Genomic DNA, 19,573 nt, shown 5'->3' on the forward strand with positions numbered 1-19,573 from the left:
AGGAGAACCTCACCAAAACTGAATTGGGGCTAATGATTGCTGTTTTCCCATTGCATTGACAATCCAATTTACGATTTTCAGGTGCAATTTTTTTTTTTTGCTCAAGTTGTGTGTGTGCCGGTACAAGCAAAGAATATTTGGACGTTTCTATCGAACAAAGTTTGTTTGAACGACATGTAGAAGAAGAGAGTCTCCTGATCCCGTGTTTTTTACAGTTGATTGTAGAGTACAGAACATACATTACAAGGCAAACAAAAACAATCGCGCATAGATGTTGAGGTGTGAAAGTCAAATACCTAATTTAAAGTGTTCATCAACATTATATATATCTATCTCTCATACCCCTTCGACCTTTCTTCTCCGTGCTACCCACCATACATCATACATGTCACATTGATCAGACGAACACCCTTGCCATAAACCACCACAACTGGTCGCAAGTAGACTATCATGTCTACTAAAACCAACAAAAGAGAAGCTCCGGCTCAGGACCACACAGTTCAAGGCCTGTCGAGTCGGCCCAAGGTCCTCGACCAGGCTACTTCATAGTCCGCAAGACGGGACAGTCGTACCGCTAGTAGCGGTTGATGAACTACCCCCAGGTGTGGATTTAATAGGGGTACCGAGAAATCTAGATTTAGTGGAGACAGGCGGAATGTTGAACTTGGGTTGCAGGGAGGAGCACAACCTTGTGCTCCGGGGGGCGGGGGCTTTTTATAGATTGGTTGGATTGGAGGGGGATGAAGAGGGAGATTGAGTATGAAGATGAAGATAGAGCGGTGGAAAAGTAGTGGGTATGTATCCGTTGTCGAATTGAGGGGGCAAATGGTTTGAGGCGATTGTGTGCTAATTTGTCCAAATCAGATCCGATACTGCAGTTTCCAGTCCTCTTGTGCTACCCATCCGATCCTCCGCGTTGACCACAGCCACAAATACCAAAAATCTATCCATAAAATCACACTCCTCACCGGGCCTGTCAACATCAATCCACGCCCCTTTGCGCAATGCCACATCGACACTAGAAATACAGCAACAAGGACAACAGCAAACATGTCGACATTGGTGTACACATAATAGAAGATGCAAGTGGGCAGAGAATTGTCGGTATAAACATGAGATGCCCAGAACAAGATTTGAACTTGGGTTGATTGGGTTGAGTGATTGGCCGAGTTGGTTCAAGGCGGAGAATTTGGGATTCTTTCCTGGGTATGGGAGGGGGGTGGAGAGGTTGAGAGATTTGGATGTGGGGGGTGGGATGGAGAGGAAGGAGAGGGAGAGAGGTAGTAGAGGGTTGGGAGAGGAAATGGAGAGGGGATCTGGGATGGGAGTTTGGAGGGTGAGAGGGTACTGAGAGGTTGAGGGAGATGGAGAACTGCTTAGGGGTAAGGTTGTTGTGGGAAAGGGTAGGGATATAGAGAGGGTGGATACGAAATCAGAGAAGAGAGAGAGGTAGAGAAAAGGAAAAAAGAGTAAGCTCAAAGAGAGGGAGAGGGAAAGAGAAGAAAAATGGATATCAGAAGAGCGGAAAGCGAACAAGGGAGAGGGAGAGAATGAGAATAGAGAAAGCGAGGGAGAGGGAGGCTTCGAATAGAATCGATCGGGGAGATTTGGAGGGACGAGAAAATGGGAGGATGATAGTGAGGAGGGTAGTGATGATGAGGTAAGTAAGAGAGGAGGGAATAAGAAGGTGTTGGAGCTAGTGGCGAAAAGTAAGGGTTCTGGTGGGGAGAAGGAGAAGTTGGTTGACGTTTAACAATTCTGTTTGGGGAGCGGAGAAAGCTTTAGAGAGATTTTTTTGGGCGGTGTTTTGATGTCTAATTCATTTCATGTTTGAGAACAATATTTGGGTTTGTAATTCTAAGTGGAATAAGTGATGTGGCGTGTTGGTAATTGGGAAATTACGCGATCTTACTTTAAATTACACTGTTGAACAATCTACTACGAAGTTTGTTTTTTTGCTTATAGTTGCCCTTCTGTTTGTTTCCTGGAAATTCACTGCATTGTTGTCAGCCTGTTGTTAGTTAATTAAAGCAAGAAAAAGAGAGCCAGTGTAAGATCTAATTGCAAATGAACACCAATGCACTGCCATCAATTATAGGCCAAGGTGGTTTCATATTTCATATGATCAAAGCAAGGTGTAGAGATTCCTGAAGGAGAAGGGAAGTTCGGGGAATAATCAAGGGTTATTCAACATCAATCTTGTTTGGAAATATTGTTGCTAGTTTGTATTTTCACTGTCACTTTCCGTGCGCAACTTTTCATTTTGACCAACAATAATTCAGAAAGCAGCATGAACTATCCAAGAGAGAACTTGTTCCTTCAAGTGTTGCGAGATCAAAAGTCCAGAAATTCGATGACGTGAGTCGAATTCCTATCAACAATAAGCGTAATTAGAGTTGTTTTGTCGTCGTCAACGCAAATACAGTAGCACATATCGTCACCAAAACTATCTCAATCATAGCTGCTAGCACCGCGAAACACACAAGCATCTTGCCTTGATCCAAACGCCTAAAGCTCTGCTAAAGAACTGACTTCTCTACAACTCCTAGATTACCATCAACAGATAGTCCCTAGCACTAACGAACAGCAAACAACAGCAAGTCTACAATATAACCATCCCATCAGACCACAATTAGCCACATCTCTTCTATCTTATTCCATATCGAAAAGACATCCAGAGCCAACAGAACTCCCAATACAAAGGAGATATAGAATTAACCAAAAGACATCCTTTATTGCACATCCCATATCTAAACCTCGTTCCTGTCCAATCACAGTCCTAACATCAAGAGAACTAAAACCATCCTCATCTTCATTCTATATCATATTAGTAACCCTAGCATATACTATCTACTACCACCAAATATAATAACACTTAATTATCAAAACCAACAACGAAAGTCTACAATTAAGCAAACCATCTTATCTCCTTCCCATTACCCACCCAAAAGAAGTAACAAGTAACAAGTCCCAAAAAAGACTAAACACCGGATATTAGTCAGATACTAGAAAGTCATCATACTATTACCATTATCATTACCATCCTGCCCTCCTAACTATATCTCTTCTCTTTCATTACATAGGTAGGTATGATGTATCTACCGAGGTAGGTAATACAATCGCTTTCCCACAGATTAATCTTCAACTTGCTAGTCATTTGATACAAACAATACCTAGATACACTAATAAGAATAAGACTCCCATCAATTACTCAACTAAACTAACTATGAAAAACATACAATTCTTATCACCAATACGTACCTACCTAGTACTTGAAACAGCTTCGCGTTTCGCTTAGCTCTATGATCATATATAGTTGAGAGCTCTGTGATCATAGACAATTAAATCAAACACCCATCTTATCATACTCTAGCACCTGTCATAAATTTACCAGATCTCACTAGATACTGTTTAAAGAATTATTATAGTATTAAACACCGCTTTAATGTTTTGGAACCCTGCCAGACTATTGATTCACACGGAAGCAGAACCTCTACGTGTCCATCCTACACCATTGCATTGCCCCAGAAAACGCCTTGCTTGCCATACTTTCCATCTGATTATCCGAATTGATATCAGCCCATTTCATAAATATTTCATAACCCTTTTTACTCCTCCTAGCACACGTGTTATTCCAATAGCCTTCAGACGTCTGGATATGCAGAAGCTCCCTAAGACATTCTCGCTTTGCATGCCCTTTTATTCCATGCATTTCCCTTCCTTAAGCATATGCCATAGAAGTCAAAACTTCCGCCGCATCTGATTCAATAGGTCCTTGGCTCTGCTCCAATGGCGTCAGATCTCTAGGTGAAAATGGAGTCCTACTTGGAGACATAGCCGTATTCGGTGTATGCTCTGTAAAGTCAACGCCGCGGATACTGGGTGAATTTGCTTCTTCGTTCATAACGTAATCGACTTCCTCCCGGGGAAGCTTCGCAAGCTCAGCAAAGGCCGCCTTTCTTTTCGCCTCCATTTCCAAGTCTTTTGCAATGGCAACATCAAGTAGGACTTCCTTCTCCATCCATTCGTTCTTCCTTATTTCTTCCATAATCTCGCATTGTTTTCTTAGCGCCTCGCCTTCCTCCTCTGCCCATTGTATTTGCTTTCGTAGTAATTTCCATAGCTCAATGGGCCCTTTCGCTTCTTCTTCCAAAGTAATTCCCAATTCAGGAGGATATGATGTTGCCATTAACGAGGGTTCAACTAAGGGTGAGATATGTGCTCCTGCCATCGGATTTGAATCTGGGAATGGTTTCATGACGACTCTGGGTTGAGGATGTCTAGGTAGGCCTTTTGAATGATCTTGGATATGTTTTGGAATAGGATCGGAAGGACGAAGAGCTTCGGTTTCGTGAACTGTTCGCATATGTTTGGCAAGAGCATCAGAACGTGTGAAAGCGCGATCGCATTCTAAAATACCTGTTAGCTTTGTTCTAAGATTCAGTTGCAGACAACGAACCAGGCAATGCGCAATAGAATGGCTTTTCTCCAGTATGACTTCTCATGTGTGCCTTCAAAGCATAACCGCTTGCTTGTGGTTGACTTTTCCTTGGACAAGCCAGCCATTCACATGTATATTTTTTCGGTCTAGAATCAATGTGATCATGATGTAAATGATCCACCAACTGATCCATATCTCCCAGATCTCCCTTAGTGCAACCAAGCCATGCACAAACAGTAATTTGTTCATGTAAATCATCTAGAGCATCTTCAGGTCGTTGAACGATGTTTGGAGAGTCTGGAATGTCTCCTTCGGTATCAGTAGAACAATAACCATCTGTTCCATCCATTTTGATACGAGATGTGGCGATGCGCAAAGATTCGTCGCTGCTTATTTTTTGCCTCTTAGCAGGCGGCATGTGAGCATCTGCAGCCATCCGTTCGTTGTCTTCGTCGTCGAATGCGTCTGAGGAGAGATCGGAGAGGGGAGATCCTGGAGGTGAGTCGTCGGCCATGTTGAAGAGATCGAAAGTAACAATTAAATAGTAGAATTGATGACCGTAATTACGTCGAAGCTGAAAGTAGGAAAGGTGAGGTGAATTGTGGTGAGTTATCTCGAGTACAGTTGGTGTTTAAAGAAGCTTTGCGAATATGCAGTTGGGTTGCACTGAATGATGTCGGTCGCGAAGCATCAAAGCCAAGAGCTTGCGGAAGTTGCCGTGTAGCTCGCAATTGTTAATCATCCATCCACTTTTCTCAATTGGACCTGTGAACATTTTCTCTCTTCAATAAAATATTCTCAACTACTCTCGTCTCGTCAACTTTCTCAATTGCAATGAATTTTGTTCGGGAGACATGGCAGCAGTACTGTAGCTACCTGCGAGACTCGAGAGTGATGATTATATAGGTAAGCTCATACTCTATCACATTTCTTTTCTTCTTTTCGCGATGATGAATAACCCTCGAGTTCTGCAATTCGGAATGAGACAGGCAACTGTATCTATAAGTCGACAGAAACACATTACACAATTTATTCTGAGCTTTACAATTTAATTTGCATTCCTTGTGTACTACTCTACTTCACTCTTGTTACGTGATCGCTAACTTCTCTCCACCTATCAAGGCTTTTAACCTTCTAGATGTGCTGATGAATGTTCCGGATAACGACCACCTGAAACTGGGAACTGTTTTGTTATCAAATCAAGCTCCGCCAAATCGTCTGCATTCAAAGAAACCGCCTTTGAATTCTCTGCGATACGATCGACTGTTGTGGCACCAGGAATTGGGATGATTTCTGGATTGCCGTCTTCCTTGGAAATAGCTGTGAGCCAATTGATAGCGATTTGGGCCGGTGTACAATTCTTTTGCCCCGCAATCTTTGTCACAGCATCAAGAAGCTTCTTGTTATTTTCAAAGTGTTCTTTCTGGAATCGTGGAAACGTTCGGCGTATGTCGCCCTCGGGAATGTCTTCTGGCTTTTGAATTGCACCGGTCAACAAACTTCGGCCTAACGGTGAGTATCTGTTTTTCATTAGCTATACTATATCATCCATAGAAATCAGAAATACATACGCAACAACCAAAATATCAGTTCTCTGCAAGCTTTGGCAACCCATTTGGAAAATATCCAACGTGTTCAAAGCAACCTCAACCTCACAGGCCACAATCTTTGTAACCTTCGCGGCCCTCCTGACCGGCTCTGCCGAACATTCACTTAGAGAAATGCCTCCAATCTTCCCCGTCTTCACATATTCCTCCTCCAAAACCTTCATCGTAACCTCAATTGGGGTGTTCTTATCCACTCTTGCACATTCAAAAATATCAATCTTTTTCTTGCCCTTCAAAAGTGCTAAACACGTATCCACACTCTTCCTAACGCCTTCTGGACTTCCATCGGGAACAAATTTCTCTAGATTGATACCACCTTTGATACTCAAAACAACTTTGTCTGCATCTTCTGGATACTTCTCAAAGTAGGCGGCGCAGATGGTGAGGGAATTGTATTCAGGAGTTCCGTAGAATTGGCCCCCATTCCAGAAGTTGCATCCTTTGTCAAGTGCAGCTTTCAGGGTTTTAAGGGATTCTTCGAGGGGTTGAGGCTCTGGGCGCCAAGAGAGACCTGGAGAAGGGGAAGTTAGTTTGGAATTGAGATGGAGAGAAGTTGAGAAGAGGGGCGAAGAGGAAACACAAACCCATCATGCCATATCCAATGGTACCAATGTCTTTGCCGAGTAATTGAACCATTTTTGCTGATTTTGCTTGTCTCGCTGAGGGGCGGAGATTTTGTATGGTATTGTAATTGAGTGTTTAATTTTGGAATTGAGGTTTGAGATTTGAGATGTGATGGAGGGGTAGCTCAATTACACAAGTGTTCAATTGTAGGAATGGGGGGTAGGTAGGTAGCTCTTGCTGGAATGCAAGAAGTAAAATGGGAACGTCTCATTGTCTTTATATATTTCATTTCGCCATGCAATGCTTTATCGACCTGCCCAAAGGGTTCTCAGAATACTTGCCTAGATAGGTAGATTTGTAATATTTAATCAGATCATTATATCATCAGTAATATTCCGATGCAATCGATCATGGGAAATCCACTTCAGCATCATTGGTAATAGGGGCGGTGCGGCTATTGGCGAGCTCGGGTTTAATAAATTAAATCCATGAATACCTGAGTATGGAGTTGGTTTTTTTTCACGGTCGATAATGAATACAGAGTACATACAATGTGCAAGGTGGAGATTATTGTGAGTTTTGGGTGATATTTATTAATGTATATGGTAATATTTTTACTATTGAGATATGCATACTAGGTACATTATAATTTTGGCAATCGTGAATACATGCCATGTAAACGACGCAACACCCAAAATGACGTAGGACTACGGGACAATCATAACGGAGAAAAGGTTCTTTGCTGAGTTCCTATTTCCCATACCTAACTTTGATTGTGGTGATGGAATTAAGGAAACAATCGAGGGAGATAATTGAAATTAAGATCGTTAATGCCGCACCTTTGTTAGTATGCTGCTGACTGTAAAGTTTCTAGCCGTTCCAAACGAGGTGAGGGAGCCGTTGACATGAACATGGTATGTAAGGGGTGGGATGCGGCGTATGTCTGATAGTACATCGACAACTTGAATCCATCCAAGCCACATCCGTAGTGGTATATAAAGTCTCAGCATAGGTAGCACCCATATATCATATAACTCTCGCCCAGTTCACAACACCGTGTTGCTTATAATATATATCTTTTACTAGAGGTAGTCGCCGTATCCAACTTTTGTTACATTCCTCAACAATTCAGCCATCTTCGTCCCTCAAAACCCCTTCAAAATCCTTTTTTCAACTCCTCACAAACCCCTCCTATTAGCCCTCTTCCTGGCACTAGCACTCTCCTGATTCCCAAAGGGAAACCCACTCGTCCTCTTATCCGCACCAGTCTTTTTACTAATTCTTCCATGCGATGTTCCAAAAAGTAAACACCAGCCTCCAATCGCAAATAGAGTTGTCGAACCAAGTGATCCCAATGCAAATGCGAAGGTACCCATTGTTGTGTAGCGCGCATAGCAGTGAAATGCTATGAGACCGTGATAGGGAGTGCTAATGGTGAGAACGGGGACTGCGTAGGGTGCTTTGGGATCGCTTTCGGAAGAGGTGACTGCAGAGGAAGTAGTATCGGATATTGAAGATGTGAGGGGAACAGATCCGGTCAAGAGAGCGGTTAGTATACCCAAGGTCAGCAGGGTGAAGCCAAGTGACCGGGAAAAGTATTCTTCAAGAGCTAGGCGTTGTTAGAATGTAGTTCTAAGGTTGAATAGAACACAATAATATATGCTTACTGGTAGCATCTCGGTACTCAGGTGAGAGCATTGTAATTATGATCGTGGGTGATATGATTAACGGGAGGGATTGTAATGCAAGCCATCCTGCCGTTCCATACGTGTAAGAGTAAAAGACCTATTTAGCAGTCAGTAAACTACTCTCAGCATTTGAGAGAGAAAGTACATACATCCATGATTGCTGTAATTATTCAAAGGAGCTTTGTTTGTATTCTCAAGCTTTCAGTCTTTACTTATTAGATATCAATATTGAAAGACTTCAAAAGTACAAGTTTACTAAAGGTCACAGTGCCTCTTATGTGCATTCAGCTCTAAAAGCTCATCCCAACATCTCAAAAACATTAATCTTACGTCATTGTTCTCCTACCAAGGCAGCAATATGATATATAAGGCATCACTGCATCTTTAGTGAGGGGCTGCTTTCTACAACCCTTGTCAACGCCACCATCTCCGTGCTCCGATCCTCGCAATCAGTTTTGACGAATTATCTTAATTGTGATTGTAAATGATTTCCAATCTTTGAATTTTTGTGAAGATAACGAGACTCATCCACCTTTAAGATCCATACATCTCCGACATCTAGATACCTAATACTTATATAGTTTTTACTTTCCAAACCTACTCGCAGAGACAGAAACCTGGACAATATCAACATTACAAGAATAAGAATTTAAAAGAAAAAGCGGCGCATTCAGCGTCCGCACCCCTCATCGGAATCATGAGCGCGATTCTTTCAGCAGACGATTTGAACGACTTTATATCCCCAGGAGTCGCATGTATAAAACCTGTCGAGACTTTACCTGTTGCGAAGCTTTCTGCGGATAATGTATGTATATTCTAGTCCTTCGCCCCTCGACCTGATCTTAATGTGTCTGTCTAGGAACTCGAAATATCCTTCAACACCGACGCCCCCCTTCCATCTGATTTACCCCCTGCGCAAATATCTCTCACAGACTGTCTCGCATGCTCAGGATGTGTGACATCCGCCGAAGCCGTTCTCGTATCCCTACAATCGCATGCTGAAGTATTATCACAATTAGATTCGGCACCTGGCCTTCGCCTACATAAAAGTGCGACAGGTATAAGCGTGGAGGGAATCGAACAAGGAGGAAAAATATATGTCGCAAGCGTGAGTCCACAATCGCGAGCAAGTATTGCGGCGACTTTTGGAGTCACCGAACGAGAAGCAGGTTATATGATTGAGCATCTACTCAGTGGACCAAAGGGGATTAAGAATCGAGCGGTTTATAGGAATGCATTTCAATGGGTAGTGGATACGAATATCACACGGGAGGCATGTTTGGTACTTGGAGCTGAGGAAGTTATAGCTTCCATGAACGGCGCAGAAGAAACCAAGAAACCTATTCTGACATCTTCATGTCCTGGGTGGGTATGCTACGCAGAAAAGACACACCCACACGTTTTACCACATTTATCACGCATGAAGTCACCACAAGCATTGATGGGAACTCTTGTTAAGACGACATTGAGTCGAAAACTTGGCATTTCACCTGAGAGGATATGGCATGTAGCGGTTATGCCATGTTTCGATAAAAAATTAGAAGCTAGTCGAGAGGAATTGACCGATGCCGTTTGGGAAGGGACTGGAACCCGGGGCGTTAGAGATGTTGATTCTGTTATCACGAGTAAGGAGTTACTCATGCTCGCAGATTCTAGGCGTATCGACTTTTCCAAATTACCTCGGACTCCATTACCTTCATCCTCGCACATACCATTCCCAGATCCAACATTAAACTCTTTTCTTTTCCCATCTAATCGCAGAAGTAGCGGCAATGGTAGCCGCGAGGCTGGTTCTTCTGGTGGAAACCTTCATTATGCCCTTCATTATTTTGCATCGCAGCATAAGGGATCATCCGTCCAGACAATCAAAGGCCGTAACGCAGATGTTGTGGATTATACTGTTGTCGCAGATAATGGCGACATATTACTCAAGGCGGCTCGATACTATGGATTCCGAAATATACAAAATCTTGTTCGACGATTAAAGCCAGCCAAGCCGTCTCGAATGCCAGGTGGTAAACCACTTGGAAGTGCCAGGCGGCCGAATGGTAAAGCTACTGGTCCCGATTATACGTATGTCGAGGTCATGGCTTGTCCGGGCGGATGTACCAACGGAGGTGGTCAGATTAAGGTTGACGATCCAATAAACACAAGTCGATTAGAAGGTGATGCGAAACCTGGTCCACAAGAACAGAAACTGTGGCTGGCCCAAGTCGACGAGGCGTACTTCTCTGGAGAAGAAAACGCTGAGTCTCCGAGTGTAGATGAACGTGATGATTCAGTTGAAGGAATTTCACCTTCATACATTAAAGATACCCTGTCGCATTGGGCGACAATAACAGGCCTAGATCTGGATAGATTGGTGTATACGACTTATAGGGAGGTCGTCAGTGATGTCGGTAAGAACGCTGGTGACGCAGAAAGGGTGATAGAAATCGCCAATAAGATTGGCGGAGGCTGGTAGTTGATGACTCTAGAGCAGAAAATCAACTCATTTTTCCACCTCGATTTTTGAATTCAAATCCTCTACCTGCCGCATCAGGTCCTCTTGGTGCTCTAATAACTTGTTCGTTCTCTCGTGATGTTGGTGTAGATGTACCTGATCCTGGTCGTGATCCTTCTCCATTTCTAGATGTCTTTTGTATTGTGAACGATCCGGGCTTGGATGTATAGTTCGGATCAAATAATTCTTTCTGTCCAGTTCTACTATCTGGCCTACTATCAGGTCTCCGAACATCATTTCCTCTACCTCTTCCCCTTGCTTGTAGAGGGGGTGTTCCATTCCTGGGAGTATTACTACCGCTACCCCCTCTCCCATTTCCAGAATTACTTCTTGGTGAAGAACTTGTCCCTAAGATTCTGGCTCTGGCTTCATCGTATTTTCTTTGCTTTTCCTCTCGTTCACGTTGCGCCTTTTCACGCAGTTCTTCAGCACTTGGTCCTGCGACAATTACTTCCTCTTCTTCCTCTGCTTCAACTGTGGTCGTTTTACCAGTAAGAGGATCTATTTTAGTGACTGTTCTGGGAGCGGGCTTTCGAGATAGAAGTGTAAGAGGGGCCTTGTAAGGTGTAGCTAATGGGACAGGTTTGGCTAGATTTGGAGGGAGAAGGAATGGAAATTGTTCTGAAAGGCCGCCTGGAGTTTCGCTGTTGAGTGAACGTGTTAGTTATTTAGAGCGCAAAACAATATAAACTGTAAGCGTGTAGCAAAACATACGCAGATTCCCATATCTTCTTGTTAGTCTCCGCATGTTTTGCTAATCGTTCAGCCTTAGAAATTTTGGGTTCGTCCTCGACCGCTTTTTTCGGTGTAGGTGCTGCATCCCATGCATCGGCTTGAGATTCCCAGTCGTCGTCCCAAGCACTAGGGGCCGATATTTTTTTGCTCATATTCTGTTGGATTTAGTGAAGTTTCGTATCAATTTTTTGCTGGCGAATTGAGTGAAATGTGGTGAGTTGTGGAGGGATGATGAAAATGGAGGGGTGTACATTTTGGGTTTGCAAGGGATGTGGCTTGGTGTAGGGGTACACCACGCTAGTGCTGGCTAGTGTAGCCTGCAGGGCAAGGCTGTGGGTGTTTATTAACTTCAGAGCTTCATTTGTTCCAATCTCCGATTGTGGGAAATATATTCACTGCCATCAGACGAATAAATCTGCCTTCTTGATACTTTCCAGCCTATAGGTTCCCAATACGGTGGTGTAAAAGTTTACCAAAATGTCAGCACAAGAATCTCCAGGTAAATAAAAGCTTCCACCCTCCAGCCCCAAGTTGGTCAACCCCAAAATCAATCATCTCACAAGCTCCCCGACAGATCAACAACAACCCGCAACAGACGCTGGGATCGAAGTTTTCTCAAGCCAAGAACCTCATATACAAGATCACGCAATGGAAGCTCCTGACTCTCCACCCGATTTTTACTCTGCCCACAACCATTCTAACACACCAGCTACCACACCTTCTAAGAGCGCTGCTCAGGAAAAGGTTAATCATGGTGCGCCTGGTAGTTCGTGGAATTCAAAGAAGTTTCAGGAGGAATATGACAGGGCATGTGATGGACTAGTTGACAAGAACTGGGATGGCAGTGAGTTTCTCCATGCAAGTTGCCGCGAGGGGGAGTAGAAATGCTAATGTGAATGGCAGAAACCAGATATGGTGACCCGCTGTTGCAGAAATGAGGAGACTTTAATGACTAGGTGATGGTCTACAGCGTGGATGATTTTTTATGATAGCATTGTTGCGAAGCAGTTGAGGCAGAAGATATGATAAGATGCATAATGGCTTGGGAGTTGGGAGGATTTGCTGGCGTTTTAGGAAGAGTAGACGGAAGTATGGCAAGGAATAGTCTCTATCTGCTTAGAAATGATGGTGTAGTACATGCCTCATTCTACAGTCTGTCTGATATCATCGTATTTTCTATTTGATACGTTCACTCTGCTGGCTGTAGTAGTGTGATTATCTCCTTCCAATCGTATTATTGCTAATATACTAGAAGATTGTGAAGCCAATCAAAATTGAAGACTCAAGCTGCAAGTGCAAAGCACGTCTCGACCCAATCTAAATTTTCACTGCTAATCCGCCATCTAATCGTTAAGCTGTATTGCCATATCAAAGCCCATTCTGTATTTCTTGCCATGTCATAGCTTATTTATCATCTGTGCTAGGAGCAAAAGCCGCCAAACGTTTTTTTTTTCTTCTTCAATGATTTCTAGTATTGTTAAAAGTTGGCCGAGTCATTGATTTGAGTTGTACCGTTAAAACGTACCAAGCATTGGGAGAAATGGCTTAATGTTGTGAAGTCTCCAAACCATCGACGGATCTCATTGATGCTGTCACAAACTATGTTTTCAAATATTAGTACACTTTCACATATGTTGGTATTCTATGAGATAACGGATGATTTGCCATGTAGTCCAAAGTTCGATTCAAAAGTGAACGACCATGTAGCTATTGTTGGACAGAATGTAGAGATTACTCACTGGGAAGTAAAGAAATTTCTAAGGAAATTGGCCACACCTATCCTGCTGGAGCGCTAGTCTGAGTCTACGTCTGAGTCTATCTCCGCAGAAACTGTCGACTTGCGTTTCTTGTTTTGGATCTCCTTCGCCTTGCTTTCGAGCACCCGGTCGATTAGGACAAGCTGAAGTTCAAGATTTGGAACTTGAACTGGATTCGGATTGGCATCGTAATGGCTTAGGTTTTTTGTGAAGAGTTCGACAACGAACTTGCAGTTTTTTATTAAATGGGCTGTGAAATCACGACCAAATCTAGAATCGCAGTGGTAATCGAGCAGGCGCCTACCATTTGAAGTGCTTTCAAATCCGATACCATCTGTATACCCACTGCGCTTCCAAAGTTCCAAGGGCGACAACGGGTTGTTGTTTCGCTCCACCTGCAAGTAAGGGAGGAAGACCGTGCCAACAAACACGATGAGCTTATCGATATCGAAGAAGTTGGCGTGATCCGGAATAATCAAGGTCAATGTAAGGACTTGACCCAAGTACCTATGGTTCTTTGGGAAGGTTGGATTTTCTGAAAAGAACTTTTCGCAGATTACAAATTGTTTGGGATCAATTGCAATCTGGGGTTGTGGGAGTGTGGTAGCCACGTCGTCTGTTGCGGTTTTGACTGTGCTGAGGAGTAACAGGTGGCTTGGTTGTTCAATGTAGTGATTGAAGTTTGCTGAATATTCTTGAGTGGTAGTTGACGAAGATGGATCAGTTGTTGTTTTGAGAAAGAGGGTGGAGGTGAGATTAAAGCTGGGAGGTGGACTAGTCTATGAGTAGGCCGCAAAATTCTTGAGCTAATAGATATTCACTACCTACTCAGTTTTCAAATTACTTACACAGGTACACTGGAATTTGAAACAATTGAGTACGCTTTTTCATTGCATTTGTTCACCTCAAAGTCATAATTCAATGTCTAATGTTGCAGTTGAAATCGGTTTAATGCAGAAGTTTGCCTTCACTTTTGATTGCAATGCTACCGACTAAAATGCTCATTCCGCATAACTTGCTTCCTGCCAACCATACTTCCATACCATAAGAAGACCATCGCGTAACACTGCAATAATAATCAAATTCTTCAGGTTGAGAATGCTAAACTCAAGCTCTCTGAAGTATCCGAGCCCCCAAACATGTCGCTGTCATTTTAGACGTCCATCGACTCTGAGACTTCCCCTCAAGTGTATTCCAGCAGCCCATCCTATGCTCACAAATTGACTCCCCGTGCAATATTGTTGGAAAAACAAGCCTTTGAAGTCTGTAATATTGTCTAGCTGCGCGGGTGTGTTAGCAAGTTAACGCTCAGGATGGGCTGTCATATCATACCTCCTGGGTTTCAATTCTATTTTGGTGCACCTTTCCTTTTTTTGCTTGGCTGGTCGAGACAATTAGATCCATTTGATGCGATATTACTACCGCCGTTGGCTACAACTTCGATCACGGACTTGATGGATCCTGCCAACTCCGAAAGTTTTCCTAGAACTTCACCCTTGACCTTGTCTTCCATTTTGCCTTCAACCTTTTTTGAGACATGAACCTTTGATTCGGCTTCAAGTGCACGATCGACGAGAACAAGCTGAAGCTCGAGGTTTGTACGTGGTGTGAGTGATGGGGTAGGGACCGGGGCTGGTATGGATTCTGCTGGTTTCCTGCAAAGTTCGAGGAGGAATTGACAGTTCTTCTCCAAGAATCCTTTGAATTCGAGGTCAGATTCAGAGCCGCTGTGGGATTCTAACATTTGGCGACATGAAGATGTTATACTCGGAACACATTCACTGTAATACTGAACACATCTATACATCCAAACTTCATGTGGAGGCAAAGGGTCATTGTCGCGTTCTTTGATAAGACGTGGGAGGTATATTATGCCAAGAAACGTTATAAATTTGTTGATATGACGGTCCTCGATAGGATTGGACTGAATACAAATTAGGGCAATCGTAAGAATTTGGTTCAAGAGGTTGTGATCTTTTGGGAGCTTGGGACATCTGTCGAGGAAACTCTCTTTTCGGCGCAACTGCTGCTTGTCTTGGAAGGACAACGCTGTGCTTTCTTGGGTTGAATCGATCGCGCTCATTTTGCTCGATCTGTTTTTGATTGTTTGATATATTACTGGAATTTCCAAGTCGATTGAGCTGTCGTCTTGAGAAAGAAATGACTGTGGTGATGTTTGATTGAAGTCGTAAAATATAGAAGTCCAGAGATCAGAGGCTATCTAAGAAAATTTTCCTCTAAGATTATTCGGCAACGATTCAGTTTTTTAAAATATAATTATGTTTTATACTCACCTTTTCGACTAGATTGACTTTTCAAGTGGAAACATCGAATACTCGTCTATAAAACTGAAAGTAATTGTCTGATGTGTATGGATGTTTTCCGTCACCAAGATATTGAATGAGTTTTGCGCGGATATCATTGCGACTATAATATATTCTGCGACATGAAAGCTGCGTGTAAATATAGAAGTGATAACCTGTGCATGACATATACACAACCGCCATTGAGGTGAACTTCGTACTTGTAAAAAGCTACGCTGTTGTGCCTCTCATGCAGGGTGTACCCAAAGAGATACCAATCATTATGTGGACCGATATTCAGATTTCGAGAGTTAGGTAGACTGCGCAAAAATACTTTGCTCCATGAATAAAGCTCAAGCAGTACTACTCACTCCACAAATATTCACTTGGATCTGAAAATAACCTAAATCACCTTTGAACATCACCCAGGCCAAACTCAACATCAATGACTTGCAAAATTTCAAAGATTCTCAAGGACCCGAAACTTCCAACTTGCCTGTGGAAGCAGTATTCGCAGGACCACATTGCTTACATACATATTTTACATCAGTTCTTACTGAATCACCGACCAAGCTTTCAAGCGATGAATAATCTGTTGCACCAATCATCTCACATCTGACGTTTGTGCACCTGGGCTAAAAAGTCTGCCTGTCCAGTTTTATTATACTTCGGCTTTGAGAAATAGCTCAGAGAGAATTGCTGTCGACGGTCTCTTTTCTGTATGGGAAAGGGCAAATTCTAATGGTCTTTATCCGCGAAAGATAGGGTACTGTCAAGTCGAGGATATGGAAGCTATTAAGATTTTGGACTGCTAGGAAGGATCTGATGAGAAAAATTTGAGTACATGAAGACTCATAGGACTAATTTTTTTAATTGAAGTTTTTAATAGCAGTCGCTATTTTCTCAATATACTGATAGGTAACAACAGTCCTTTATGATGCAAATTCCATCCATCAATACCTGCTGAGCGGTAATGTTTATCCATGAAGGCTCTGCTCTATGCCGAATTGAATTAGCTCCCACACGAAAAGCCCCGAGATTTGATAACGATCGAATTGTTTCCTGTAAATAGATAACTCATATCCTCAAATGATTAGAATTACTGACACTGTTACTAATCCAACATGTGAACCAGTATACGGAGGTATCCAGAATCTGAAAACCCAGCTTAATAGACAACAAAGGCCGGAGCCAATTTAAATCCAAGATCTTGTGACATTCTAGTCAGTGAATCGCGGAAACTTTTCAGAGATAGCGGATATATTGCATCGGAAAGAAGTGAATGTGATAAACTAGTTTAGCTCTTTGAACCTCCAATATTCTCATATTGAATTAAGAAAGTTCTAGGCCATCCGCAGAAATTTCCATGTACTTGTTCTGAGCTAAAACATTGATTTCCATTCGCATTTGCTTCTTATCAAGTTGGAATTATTGGAAATCGTAAGTTTCGTGCTCGCTTATTTATCTTATTGAGACCTCTTTTCAAAGTGGTCTCCTGGAATCTCTTTGTATCATCAACACGACAAAAATCCCTCGCTTGGGAACTACTTTATCCTTTGTTATACAACACATCTATAATTCAGCTCTTATATCCCTTGGCAACTTGGCAAAACTTGTTACTATCTAGTTCCTCTCAATCTTTCATCCCGGATTTCTCTATGCGCTTCACCACGTTAGTGGAACCTTTATATAAGATGATACCGGCCGCAGATATTGAGACACTTCCATCCCCAGAAGTGTTGTATCATCGTCGCTCTTCGGAAGTCTGGTCTGATAGCTATCATGATCCAAAGAAAGAGGGTAGAGAGTCAAGTGAAGGACTTCTCTCAAAAACCCACTCTCTCGCTCCTTCGAGAACGAGATTTTTCTTCAAGAATCTTCTGGGGATATCAGTTTTATTCTTAATTCTTTTGAATGCTCTACAGTTGATCTTGATCCTATCAACCAGCTCTAGGTCCTTGAAAAATTGTCTTGCTTCATCAGGTAATCATCTCGCGTTTTCAATTTCAGTGCAGATCACGATACTAATAGGCCATAATCATGCAGATATCCCAGAACTCAGTCTCGAACGTTCTCAAACCCGTCGGATCGCTCGCACCAGCCCTTTTACTTCACGCAATGTCACAGACGGTAATGAAGCCTGGCACAATATTCTACCCGGCCATGGTGTCGTCGCTTTACCCGAGTCATATGTCAAGAAGAACAATATACCAGAGTCGACTGCAACTCATCTGTATTCTGGTGATACGGAGCCCAAGCATATCTATTTTATTGAATCTTATCACGTTCTACATTGTCTTGTATGCCTCTCCCCCATTTTTCCTCTTCTCTTCGGATATGTTACCTTCTTCCAACCAGACTCTAACACAAAATAGCGTATGCTTCGCAGCCTCTATCATTCCATGGACTACGGACTACCCAAAGAACCATATCTTCCTCCGTTAGATCACCCTTACCACTGTTTCGATCGAATCCGTCAATTCATCATGTGTAATCCGGATTATACATTGGTACCCAATATAGCAGGACACGATAAATCAGACTTCACGCAACCGAACAAAAAGTGTCTGGATTGGGATGCATTGAGAGATTGGGCAGAAAAGTATCATGGGAATTACATGGATGATTTTGCAGTTTCGGCCAAAGAGAAAGAGGAGATGGGGTATGATGAAGTGAATATATATAACAATTATAAAAAAGGTGATGGGTTACCAGTGGGACAGCTTTAGGATTCAGTGAGCTATGGATTCTAGAGAGATGGGAAGGATGGAAGATGGTAGATGGTAGATAGTGCAGGGGACGTATAGAGGATAGAGGATAGCAACGACTTGTACTATACATATAGGGCTAGAATGCTGGACAAATACACTTGCAAACGACCATGAATAGCACCAACGATGTGATACCGCATGTACTAGAGATAACTTCCTTCCTCCAGCGGAAGTAACAGGATAGAGCGGAAACAGTTTTCCACCTAGACCCACCTCCACCCGCTTTCCCTCCCGTCCCCCACTGCACCTCCTCCCCCACCACTCATACCCATTCATTTAACTCACAATACTTCCCTGCTGACACGTTGGCAACATAATTTGAAATTAAGAAATCTCTCCCATCAAATAGGAACAACAATTTCTCAAATAAGCAAGTTGGCGCAGTGGAAGCGCGCCGGGCTCATAACCCGGAGGTCCCCAGATCGAAACTGGGACTTGCTATATAAGATTGAATTTATTTTTGCAGTTTCTTTGACTGTCAAGAACATATACATGTAAATACACAAAGAGAATCTCAAACTTTTATCCTTCAGCTGAGACAAGGGATTGTCAAATCTTTCCAATTGTGTAATCTTCCAATTATATCATCATACGAGCGTTGATTATCGAGTTATCCATGAGTTTGAATACCTACATCGTACAGACGGGGAAATTTTGGCAGGTGGGGTGAATTGAAAACTTCTACCTGTGCGGAACAAAATATATGAGCGGTCCTCTATGTATCTCTTATCCTATCACAAGCAGAGGGAATCCACGTTACATCCATTTATTAATTTGTGGTGTGGGGCAGGTGATGGTGGGGTACTTTTTGAGGGTTCGGCTAGCTCAGGGGATGTGGTTTCTAACCGTGATTAATGTTCTGTAACTTTTTTGGGGGGGGAATTGTAGGTGTCAATATTTTGGAACTTTTACGTCGCATAGAATTAGAAGAGATATTCAAAAGTCTTATCTCAGTAGCTAATTCCAGAGGAAAAAAAAGCTAGCTAGCAGTCTTAAGCAAGTTACCTTATTCCGAAGAGCCATCAAACAAGCCAGAAATCTTCAAGCTGCTTTCGTCTAACCCTGCCTCCTCTACCACAAAATTACAACATCTGCTATGATCGGAGCTACATGCGTGGTTGGCAAGTTGCCCATTACATTTTCTGTCTCTAGCATCACCACACATCCTCCATTCCTTTAAGTCTTGAGATTTCCATTGTGATTT

At 42.7% G+C, this 19,573-nt stretch overlaps 9 protein-coding genes across 9 annotated transcripts; 3 read left to right on the forward strand and 6 right to left on the reverse strand.

The window, feature by feature from the left end:
• Positions 1-846: 846 nt before the first annotated feature.
• EAF02_004664 (uncharacterized protein) lies at positions 847-2,114 on the reverse strand (the record flags this gene model as incomplete). The annotated part of the gene is made up of 2 exons (XM_038900712.1): positions 847-1,347; positions 2,076-2,114. The coding sequence occupies 2 exons, from the start codon at positions 2,112-2,114 to the stop codon at positions 847-849; spliced, it is 540 nt and encodes a 179-aa protein (XP_038759224.1).
• A 1,607-nt stretch (positions 2,115-3,721) lies between these two features.
• EAF02_004665 (uncharacterized protein) lies at positions 3,722-4,955 on the reverse strand (the record flags this gene model as incomplete). Its single annotated transcript, XM_038900713.1, has 2 exons — positions 3,722-4,410; positions 4,460-4,955. The coding sequence occupies 2 exons, from the start codon at positions 4,953-4,955 to the stop codon at positions 3,722-3,724; spliced, it is 1,185 nt and encodes a 394-aa protein (XP_038759225.1).
• Positions 4,956-5,567: 612 nt separating this feature from the next.
• On the reverse strand, positions 5,568-6,684 carry EAF02_004666 (uncharacterized protein; the record flags this gene model as incomplete). The annotated part of the gene is made up of 3 exons (XM_038900714.1): positions 5,568-5,961; positions 6,013-6,559; positions 6,633-6,684. 3 exons carry the CDS (start codon positions 6,682-6,684, stop codon positions 5,568-5,570), a joined length of 993 nt encoding a protein of 330 aa, XP_038759226.1.
• A 1,106-nt stretch (positions 6,685-7,790) lies between these two features.
• EAF02_004667 (uncharacterized protein) lies at positions 7,791-8,455 on the reverse strand (the record flags this gene model as incomplete). Its single annotated transcript, XM_038900715.1, has 3 exons — positions 7,791-8,221; positions 8,280-8,397; positions 8,450-8,455. 3 exons carry the CDS (start codon positions 8,453-8,455, stop codon positions 7,791-7,793), a joined length of 555 nt encoding a protein of 184 aa, XP_038759227.1.
• Positions 8,456-8,997: 542 nt separating this feature from the next.
• Positions 8,998-10,764, forward strand: EAF02_004668 (uncharacterized protein; the record flags this gene model as incomplete). Its single annotated transcript, XM_038900716.1, has 2 exons — positions 8,998-9,105; positions 9,160-10,764. 2 exons carry the CDS (start codon positions 8,998-9,000, stop codon positions 10,762-10,764), a joined length of 1,713 nt encoding a protein of 570 aa, XP_038759228.1.
• A 9-nt stretch (positions 10,765-10,773) lies between these two features.
• Positions 10,774-11,759, reverse strand: EAF02_004669 (uncharacterized protein). The gene is made up of 2 exons (XM_038900717.1): positions 11,518-11,759; positions 10,774-11,447 (listed from the first exon to the last, which is right to left on the reverse strand). The coding sequence occupies exons 1-2, from the start codon at positions 11,688-11,690 to the stop codon at positions 10,787-10,789; spliced, it is 834 nt and encodes a 277-aa protein (XP_038759229.1). The 5' UTR covers positions 11,691-11,759; the 3' UTR covers positions 10,774-10,786.
• Positions 11,760-11,912: 153 nt separating this feature from the next.
• On the forward strand, positions 11,913-12,714 carry EAF02_004670 (uncharacterized protein). Its single transcript, XM_038900718.1, has 3 exons — positions 11,913-12,037; positions 12,113-12,382; positions 12,442-12,714. The coding sequence occupies exons 1-3, from the start codon at positions 12,016-12,018 to the stop codon at positions 12,474-12,476; spliced, it is 327 nt and encodes a 108-aa protein (XP_038759230.1). The 5' UTR covers positions 11,913-12,015; the 3' UTR covers positions 12,477-12,714.
• A 1,929-nt stretch (positions 12,715-14,643) lies between these two features.
• On the reverse strand, positions 14,644-15,378 carry EAF02_004671 (uncharacterized protein; the record flags this gene model as incomplete). Its single annotated transcript, XM_038900719.1, has 1 exon — positions 14,644-15,378. One exon carries the CDS (start codon positions 15,376-15,378, stop codon positions 14,644-14,646), a length of 735 nt encoding a protein of 244 aa, XP_038759231.1.
• Positions 15,379-17,256: 1,878 nt separating this feature from the next.
• Positions 17,257-18,327, forward strand: EAF02_004672 (uncharacterized protein; the record flags this gene model as incomplete). The annotated part of the gene is made up of 3 exons (XM_038900720.1): positions 17,257-17,581; positions 17,645-17,898; positions 17,974-18,327. 3 exons carry the CDS (start codon positions 17,257-17,259, stop codon positions 18,325-18,327), a joined length of 933 nt encoding a protein of 310 aa, XP_038759232.1.
• Positions 18,328-19,573: the final 1,246 nt, after the last annotated feature.

Source organism: Botrytis sinoallii (assembly GCF_014898435.1).
Source record: "Botrytis sinoallii strain Bc 23 chromosome Unknown BSIN_007, whole genome shotgun sequence".
NCBI classification, from domain to species: Eukaryota; Fungi; Ascomycota; class Leotiomycetes; order Helotiales; family Sclerotiniaceae; genus Botrytis; species Botrytis sinoallii.

What these genes read in the sequence shown, in the direction of transcription:
- EAF02_004669 (XM_038900717.1), bottom strand. Translation starts at nt 11,690, where the DNA reads ATGAGCAAAAAAATATCGGCCCCTAGTGCTTGGGACGACGACTGGGAA. An exon ending in AAGAAGATATGGGAATCTGC is followed by an intron (nt 11,448 to 11,517) that starts GTATGTTTTGCT and finishes TTCACTCAACAG; the next exon opens with CGAAACTCCAGGCGGCCTTT.
- EAF02_004670 (XM_038900718.1), top strand. Translation starts at nt 12,016, where the DNA reads ATGTCAGCACAAGAATCTCCAG. An exon ending in GTCAGCACAAGAATCTCCAG is followed by an intron (nt 12,038 to 12,112) that starts GTAAATAAAAGC and finishes GCTCCCCGACAG; the next exon opens with ATCAACAACAACCCGCAACA. An exon ending in TGACAAGAACTGGGATGGCA is followed by an intron (nt 12,383 to 12,441) that starts GTGAGTTTCTCC and finishes TGTGAATGGCAG; the next exon opens with AAACCAGATATGGTGACCCG.